At 34.1% G+C, this 9,824-nt stretch overlaps 2 protein-coding genes across 3 annotated transcripts; both read left to right on the forward strand.

Moving 5' to 3' along the window:
* The first annotated feature begins 320 nt into the window (after positions 1–320).
* On the forward strand, positions 321–3,830 carry LOC111281990 (transcription factor MYB16-like). 2 transcript variants are annotated; one of them, XM_022869840.2, is made up of 3 exons: positions 321–2,476; positions 2,568–2,697; positions 2,858–3,830. In XM_022869840.2, exons 1-3 carry the CDS (start codon positions 2,341–2,343, stop codon positions 3,663–3,665), a joined length of 1,074 nt encoding a protein of 357 aa, XP_022725575.2. In that variant the 5' UTR covers positions 321–2,340; the 3' UTR covers positions 3,666–3,830. The 2 variants fall into 2 exon arrangements, with proteins under 2 accessions (XP_022725575.2, XP_089616630.1); XM_089760504.1 differs by having other exon boundaries at positions 321–2,446.
* Positions 3,831–7,211: 3,381 nt separating this feature from the next.
* Positions 7,212–8,764, forward strand: LOC111281991 (transcription factor MYB106-like). The gene is made up of 3 exons (XM_089760505.1): positions 7,212–7,481; positions 7,595–7,724; positions 7,890–8,764. Exons 1-3 carry the CDS (start codon positions 7,349–7,351, stop codon positions 8,593–8,595), a joined length of 969 nt encoding a protein of 322 aa, XP_089616631.1. The 5' UTR covers positions 7,212–7,348; the 3' UTR covers positions 8,596–8,764.
* Positions 8,765–9,824: the final 1,060 nt, after the last annotated feature.

Genomic DNA, 9,824 nt, shown 5'->3' on the forward strand with positions numbered 1-9,824 from the left:
TTTTTTTCCTTCTACTTGCCATGTTTCTTATCTATCTATTCTCTTTTCTGCTTCTAATTTTCTCTCCATGTTTCTGCATTTCTCTTTTTTCTATTCTCTATGTGCTTCCTGTGTGTTCCAACGTTTATTTATAAGGATTGATTAGAGGAGTTTCTTATCAATCTCAATTCCTTTTTATGATTGGGATTTAATCTTTGAATCAAATCCAAACTCTACCAGCTCAGTTTTATGAAACTCAAACACCTTTTTTGTTTTTTTATTTTTATTATTTTTTTAATTTTTTAATTGTCAGAATTGATCTTGTAGACCCCAAGACAGATTGGAGCGTCTACAATGAGTTTGTTAATTTATATATAGTTGCCACCAAAGCTTTCAATGTTACCCATCAGTCTTCAATCTCAACGATTGTTCTCTTTTGGTATTGTGTTTTTTTCCCTATCAAATCTCTATGTTATCTCTTTTAATAATTTACAGATAACCTTTTTTCTAAGCCCAAATTCGTCGGTTCATTTTTGTTGGGCTAAAAGCCTCCAATCCAATCACACCAGCGAAAGCGAAATCAAACAATAAATCAAACAATAAATCAAACACACAAGAGACAACAATTTAACGTGGTTCGATTCAAATGACCTACATCCACGGATGAGAAACAAGATCCACTGGTTGTAAAGAATTATAAACTTACATTAAATCATCAACCTCACTCAACAATCAATACTCATAAGACACTCTCAATCTCCTCTAGTCCTATGGAGTATTCTCAACCTAAACAAACACAAACTCAAACCCTTGTGCACTCTTTCAACATATCCAAACACATACCCATATGCTCCCATACATCATACCTATGTCCTCTAGTCCACTCACAAACAAACATACACACCTATAAGACGTAGAGCCCCAATACTCTTATAGGGTGTCTATCCCATAAAACGCTACAACTCTCTTACATCTTTTTCTCATACCTAACCCTGTAGAGACTTTACCTATTTATAACCATACAAACTTGCCCATTAAGAATCCCTCTCCTCTTAGAATTCTTCTCCTGTAAGTCAAACTTGCCTATTAAGAATCCCTTTCCTTTTAGAATTCTTCTCTTGCAAGTTAAACTTACCTATTAAGAATCATCTTTCTCTTGGAATTCTTCTTTTGCAAGTCTTCTTGTTCATCAAGCAATATCTGACAAATCTCAAACAAATCTCTAACAAATCTCTTATGGGATTTGAGTCAATATTCCCAACAATCTCCACCTTGACTCAAATTCCATCAATCATCTGTCTTCATGCTAGACATGCTTGGCTCCACCTGCAATGGAAGTCTTACAATCATCTTCTCTTCTCTTGTGTCTTCATGCTTCATACAAACCAATCCTCAATCTTCAAAACTTGAACTCGAACTCTTTTCTTAAATCGAGCTCCTCTGGACTTGCTTCTTTCATGTCTTAAACCAAACTTTTCCCATATCTCAAACTGTCAACTCTTCTCATGCCTCAAACTATCGGCTCTTTTCACATCTTGAATCTTCAACTCTTCTCACGTTTCAAACCTTCAGCTCTGATACCACTTGTTGGGAAACACCACAGCTCTGATACCATTTGTTGGGCTAAAAGCCTCCAATCCAATCACACCAGCGAAAGCGAAATCAAACAATAAATCAAACACACAAGAGACAACAATTTAACGTGGTTCGGTTCAACTGACCTACATCCACGGATGAGAAACAAGATCCACTGGTTATAGAGAATTATAAACTTACATCAAATCATCAACCTCACTCAACAATCAATACTCATAAGACACTCTCAATCTCCTCTAGTCCTATAGAGTATTCTCAACCCAAACAAACACAAACCCAAACTCTTGTGCACTCTTTCAACATATCCAAACACATACCCATATGCTCCTATACATCATACCTATGTGGACCCTCTCAGTCTCCTCTAGTCCACTCACAAACAAACATACACACCCATAAGACGTAGAGCCCCAATACTCTTATGGGGTGTCTATCCCATAAAATCCTACAACTCTCTTACATCTTTTTCTCATACCTAACCCTGTAGAGACTTTACCTATTTATAACCATACAAACTTGCCCATTAAGAATCCCTCTCCTCTTAGAATTCTTCTCCTGTAAGTCAAACTTGCCTATTAAGAATCCCTTTCCTTTTAGAATTCTTCTCTTGCAAGTTAAACTTACCTATTAAGAATCCTCTTTCTCTTGGAATTCTTCTTTTGCAAGTCTTCTTATTCATCAAGCAATATCTGACAAATCTCAAACAAATCTCTAACAAATCTCTTATGGGATTTGAGTCAATATTCCCAACAGTTTTTGTGCAAAATGCGGCGGTCTCCAAATTGCAAGAAAGAGGTGGTTTTGAAGAGAGGACCATGGACAGCTAAAGAAGACAAACTACTGACGGCTTACATTCAACAACATGGCCATGGTAGCTGGCCTGCCTTGCCTGAGAAAGCTGGTGATTTATTATTATATGTCTTCTTTTGTAGTAGCAATATCAACGAAATTGACTGAAAAAAATCCTTGTTTTTGGTTTTATATATATGTAGGACTTCAACGATGTGGAAAGAGCTGTCGACTGAGGTGGATTAACTATCTAAGACCTGATATCAAAAGAGGAAAGTTTAGTTTACAGGAAGAGCAGACCATCATTCAACTCCGTGCCCTTCTCGGAAATAGGTACAGTTTATAATAATATTCAATATCATGACGTTCATTTCACCAATCTCTATCTTCAGCATTTTTTAGCTACGTTTCTATCTTCGGTTTATATAGTCATCGTTACTACTGCTTTATAGATCATATTTTTGTCGCCTTTTGCTTGTGTCAATTTATTTAGGTGGTCGGTAATGGCAGCTCACCTGCCAAAGAGAACAGACAATGAGATCAAGAATCATTGGAACACACATCTAAAGAAAAGGCTAATCAAAATAGGTGTTGATCCTATAACTCATAAACCTCGAACAGATGCCTCAAGTTTCCCATCTGGTTCAGGCAAATATGCTTCAAATTTGAGTCACATGGCTCAGCGGGAGAGTGCTCGGCTCGAGGCTGAAGCCAGGTTGGTCCGTGAGTCAAAACAGGTTGTGCCAAAGCCTATCCAACCAAAGAACCAGCTTACCCGCCCCCTTTTGACGCGGCTGAGCAACAATTCTACGGCTACACCAGGCAGACCGATGTGCCTTGACGTACTCAAAGCATGGCAAGGTGTAATTGCTGGCATGTTTGCCTTCTCCAGCCAGGATCTTGGGTCCCTTACCTCAACTCCTAGCTTCCCAGACGGAACAGTTCGAGCCCCTATCATTGGACTCACTGCCACTGGATCTACAGATGGTGAAATGGGATTTGATAAGAGTACTTCAGCTGGATGGGGAGAAACAGCAATGGAATTACACAGCAATGGAAGGACGGGCTTCAGCAATGATGCATGGTTTGAGGACTCAGTGTTTGATGTAGGAAATGAAAATGTAGCTATTGCAAATATAATGGAGGGTTTGTCAGATGCTTTAATTTTTAATTCTGATCCCTTAACGGCTGTTGAGAAATCGAATGAAAGTGGCAGTGGCAACATAGTGGAGAATAGTAACTGCTGGGATAGTGTACTCAACTTGGTGAATTCTTCTCCGTATGGTTCGCCTGTCTTCTGATAATAATGTTTTAACATTAGTAAATGTTTTTGCTGTTGTATTGATCTTTTGCAAACCAAAAAAAAGTAAGGTTCTTTAATCAAAACTATCCTAGACAAATTAGATCAATTTCCATTTATTTCTTTTTTAAAAAAGAATTAAAAAAAAATTCCCTGTCCTCTTTAAGGCTAGAATTAAAAAATTACAGATAAATTATCCTAAAGATATTAGGGTAATTTTGGTATCCTATGTTCCTCATATTTAAAGGTAAGCTGGTCTCTATAGAAGTTGAGGTATTTTCTCTTTATTAATTTTACTTTTTCATTTATTTTAATTTGTTATGAAATATTGATTTGAGAGTCAGAATGTATCTTAAAATCTCAAAACATCAACTTTGACACTCATAATCATCTATGTTTTATTGGTCTTTTAATTGAACATTAATGAACAACGTCCACGAAATATAAGTTTGCACTAAAATAGGGTTAATAATTAATTTGCAAACCTGTTTTTCTTCAAATTTTTATACAACAAAAATTATCAAAAATAGGCTTTCTAACTTTTAATCTTAATTGGAATTAATCCTTGTTTTTCGAATTATTATCTTATTCATCATATTTATTTAGAGCGTAAATATAAAAACCATTTTTCTAAAGCCGTATGGCATGGGCCTCTAAATTCTTCAAAAGCTAGTATTCCATGCATATTTCCTTATTCCACTTCAAACATTTAAAACAAAGTGTTTGTCTCTCTCAAAGCATTGGTAATCCGAGATAATTATCCCATGCAATAGCCACATTAACATTCACTCAATTAGTGATTTTTCTCAACCTAATTCAATACCAAAATTTAAAATGTGTACAGTGTTCATTTGTAATAGATTAGCTTATATACAAATTATAACTCACAACTTTTTTGTGTCTCTCAAAACATAGTACGAACAAATTATGCTAATACTGATTATTTGATCAATTTGAATTGGATTTGTATACTATTTATATACAAAACAAGAATAAATAGAATTCCATTTTGGATAAAATAATTTAGTGACGGTAGTCCATTGTGAGAATTTGAGCATATATATATATATATATATATATAATATTTTTGTATTTAAAATTGTTAAGATCCATGAAAATTGAGTTTTAATCATTAAAATTAAAATTTGAATACTTTATCATCAGATTATATGATTGCATGTGCTCTATGTATATATTATAATAGTACTAGATTTTTTTTTTTTTTTTATGTAGAACAATCCAGTTGAAATATACACAGAAGTATCAATTTTATAAATCATTGATTTCAGAGTAGAAGGCACATTAAAGGAAGTAGCTGAATATTAAAAGCTACCTGAAATGTTGATTCAATTAGGTCATGATTGCCAAGTACATTTTGTTGGTAGTGGAGAGAAATCCCTCACAACCAGTGTTGGTAAACAATGTAAACAAGCTTTAGCTAGCTTTTGGCGCAAGTAAAAAACCCTTACTCTCATGGTCATCATGAAATCTGTGTTTCGACATTCATGATTGGTTCAATCCTGCACCAGCTAGCAGTGAAGACTTTAGTAGGCTATGCATCCAATTGTGTGGGGTTGATGGTTGCTACAAATAACTGATCTTACTTACAATAGTAAAGGCCATGAAGTGAAAATTAAATCTTACGCGTTGCCACACAGTATATGGTGGTGGTTAACAGGAAAATCATAAACATTCTAAGTATTGGGTTTGGATATATATATATATATATATATATATATATATGTATGTATGTATTCAACATTATTTCTTTCTTATTGATTAATTCACAACCCTCTATTGTTTTATGATGAGTTATTATTCACTTTATAGCTGATCAACTCTATTTATTAAGATGCATTGTTAAATTTGTTTCTAATGGTACTGAATTCACCAAAGGGAGCAATTGATAAGTGATTCAAATTTTGATTTGGGTTTATGGATGAAATTTTTTTTTATTTTGAATTCAAGTATTTAGCCATATAAATGGATTTGGTATTTGCAATTAAGATTGGAAGAAATTGCAATCATAATATTGCAAGTCTCTACTTGTTTTTACAATAAAAATTTATTATAATTAAGTTGTAACCCAACTTGCCAATGGTCATGCATGTTAATAGTAAATATGGATGCTATCCAAGTATTAAATATTAATCACAGCAAAGGATTGTGTCGAGAAAGAGGCTAAGTTAAATATAGAATTCCCTCCGATCCCAAGGGGAAGCTGAAAAATTAATGACCTAAGTATGTCTTCTTCCTAAAAACTTTATGACCATTATTTAATTTAAAAATTAAGAAATGAATGACAAAATATTGATAGGCACGTGAAGAATTAATCGTCAACTCAAATTGAAGAATTAATTCAAGACATTTATTTATTTATTTCTAGAATCAGTGTCAAAGAGAGATTCATAGGAAAAATTCACCCCTCACAACCATACACGGCTGCCCTCACCAGTCACCATTGATTTTGATTAATGTTGCTTCTTTATTTCTACATTTAAAACAGTAAGTAGGATGAGGTCGGCATTGGCCAATACCCTTTAATTGATTAATAGAACAATTGTAGTAATAAATATAGGCCACGGCTCAACCCAACAACAAAACTAAAAATTAATCACTTTTTCTTACCAAGTTTTAATTTTGTTATCCACAATTTTATTTCACCAGTTCGAATCGGATCATTGACTTTAAATGCATAATTCATGAAAAATCTTTCCCTCTCAGTGTGGTTGCTTTTGCTTAATTTATTTATTGTACATAACAAATTCTCAACAGTTTATAGTTTTTAACATTATTATTGCAATTAAATCAGCAGTTTTGATTTTCATGGCAGTGAGTGATGAGTCCTGTTTTGTTTCCTCTACCAGATATTGCTCAAAGCTGCCTTTCAGACAAACTTTTACATAGGATTAAAATCTATAGGTGTCTTGAATAAATTCGTAGCATTTATCTGTGTGAAGCCTCAGCTTTAATCAAATAGTCAGTCGAATTAATTTGTGTTTGGACCATGGCTTTCACTCCAAATAAACATACATTTTTTAGCCACAGTGTAAAAATTAAAAAAAAAATTATAAATATTAAAATTTAAAGAATAATCACCAAAAAATTCTTTTATAATGCTCGAATTTATCTATGTACTTACTGCCATAGTTGCAAATGTCATTGCATTTTTCTAAACACTGCTGTCCTTCACCCTTTGGATCTTTTTAAGGCCTTTAGGTCATTAGAATATATATATATATATATATATATATATATATATATATATATATTGGGTTGGTTCCTTCCACTTCTCCGATGTCCCACTTCCCAAAGGACCACATTTTGTAGCATTTGTAATTTTGCTATAGCTTCAAAGAGGCATATGTATATTGATTAAAAAATTCGAATGTTGGCGAATCTTAATTATGATCAACAAATAATATGTAAATATTAAATCACATTATCAATAATTAATTTATTAATTAATTAAAAAAATTATTTATAATGAAGGGTATAATGATCTTATAGTTTTAATCATAAATACTGCAGTACTATCGCCTATATATTGCACTTATATTTCTACGTCAACCATCTCAACCGACATTTGCCTTGCTTTCAGCTACGTACTCTCTCTCTCTCTTTCATTGTGTTGTTCCAAAGGAAAAAAAGTTCTCGATTTGATTTGGCTCAATTTCCTAGAATATGGGGCGGTCTCCATGTTGCGAGAAGGTGGGGTTGAAGAAAGGGCCATGGACTCCAGAAGAAGATCAAAAACTCTTGGCTTACATTGAAGAATATGGCCATGGAAGCTGGCGAGCCTTGCCTGCAAAAGCTGGTGATTATTTGCATCCCTACTTTGCTGCCCTTTAATCCATGCTTAAATAGCCTCATTTTTTGTAACAAGTCAAGTTTGATTTAGCTTTACTTTATACATATATATATATGTAGGACTTCAAAGATGTGGCAAGAGTTGTAGACTTAGGTGGATTAACTACTTAAGACCTGATATCAAAAGAGGAAAGTTCAGTTTACAGGAAGAGCAGACCATCATTCAACTCCATGCCCTTCTTGGAAACAGGTAAACAGAACCGACCAAAGTGCATTACTTTTGCTTTAGCATTCAAACATTTTTGTTCTCTCTTTGTGGATGTATCATTTGAATCATCATGATTGCTTAATGCAAGTTTGTGATGAGATCATTGGACCTCTATAATTGGAATAAATTTATGCCAAAAATATATAGGTGGTCGGCTATAGCTGCTCATTTACCAAAAAGAACAGACAATGAGATCAAGAACCACTGGAATACACATCTGAAGAAAAGATTGACCAAGATGGGGATCGATCCCGTAACTCACAAGCCTAAATCCGATGCCCTCGGCTCCACCAGTGGTAACCCCAAGGATGCCGCTAACCTTAGCCACATGGCTCAGTGGGAGAGTGCTAGGTTAGAAGCGGAAGCTAGATTGGTCAGAGAGTCGAAACTAGTTTCAAACCCTTCGCAAAACCAGCTTGCTGGCTCCTCTTCTTCCTCGGCTCCACAACTCACTAACAATGCTGTGGTTCCAGCAGCTAGATCGCAATGTCTTGACGTACTCAAAGCCTGGCAAGGTGTAGTCGCCGGTTTATTCACTTTCAACAGTGACAACCTCCAGTCTCCAACCTCAACTTTGAACTTCATGGAAAACACGTTGCCAATCTCGTCTGTTGGATTCAATGACAACTTTGTTGTGGACTCATCAATTACCTGTGAAGGTGGGGATATTTTAAAGGTCGACAGTAGTGGAAATGATTGGAAATGTTTGGAGAAATCAAACCAAATTCCGGAGTTAATGGAAAGATTCGATAACTCAATGGGATTGCATGAAATGTCCTTCTCCTCAGAGGATGCATGGTTTCAAGACTCATACAGGGCAGAAAACTTATTATTCGGGTATAATGGTTTGTGATTCTGGCGATCAGCAAAATTCATCAACGGCTCCTAACTAACATGCTCTGCTAGTAGTTTCGATCGAGGAGAACAAGAATTCACCATCTGATTCACATGTGTTCTACAATTAATCGTTAAATATCCCTTCCTATTAATGAAAGAAAAAATATATTATTCATTATCGAACCAAGAACCTCTAATTTTCTGCCAAATCCTCACTCATGTCAATAACTTGAACCAAATCTATATTAACAGGTTCAATTTGAACTATATTCAATTTGATAAGCACAATGATCGATGATGACTGCAATGAAGAGTGAATATGGAAGATATACGTTTTGAGAGTGAGAATAATGATCAGTCTCCCAAAAAGCAATGCATGTTCTTTCCCATGCCTGACTGCTTTCATTCCTTCTGTGCAAAGTATATTGGCCTTACTGACAAGGGGCCTGGAGTAGTCATTTCAGTCAGCTAAAAGCCAAACAATCTAGAATTATCTGGAGAAAGCAATATATAGCATAAAAAATTGCTGTTTCATAGAACCTTTTTATTCCTTAGTGAAATTGTCAATTTCCATTGGAGATGAATACTGAAGTTTGAAAAAAAAAAAAAAGAGAGAGAAACAATGTTTTATAATTATGTTTTTGATAAAGAAAGAAAGAGGGTGGTTGAATAAGATCGAGTGATATAGGTGTATCTGTCGAACTTATCAGCTTCATACGTAAATCAATTTTGTTAGGGTTATCGAGTAGTAATAATGGCAATATCGCCTACACCTTCTAATCTAGTTGGGCACTTTTAAGTATCTTGAAATTATTAAATACCTTCGTCTTCTTTTTACCAATATTTTTTTTTATATTTATTACTTCTTAAAGATTAATTAATGCATTACCCTCCATAAAATTATACCAAAAATCAATAATATTTTTTTGTGGTAATTGGTATAGATAAATTCTGCTAATCTAATTGCTGGATGATCACATTATTAGATGTTGATGTAACGAATTAATGTTATTAATGATATATATGCAACACAATTATACGATATTCATTATGATATGTATGCTTGAATATTATTGTATTTTGATTCGATTACAATCCTAATTGATATATATATATATATATATTTCTTTTTCTTTTTCTTTTTCTTTTTCTTTTTCTTCCATTGAATGCTAATAGCAGCATCATTATCTTCTCTAAAATCTCGGATCTCAAGCAAATCACAAAATGGAATGTTGTTGTACAATG

This window comes from Durio zibethinus, chromosome 5 (assembly GCF_047325235.1).
Source record: "Durio zibethinus cultivar Kanyao isolate XHJ-2024 chromosome 5, ASM4732523v1, whole genome shotgun sequence".
In the NCBI taxonomy this organism is placed as follows: Eukaryota; Viridiplantae; Streptophyta; class Magnoliopsida; order Malvales; family Malvaceae; genus Durio; species Durio zibethinus.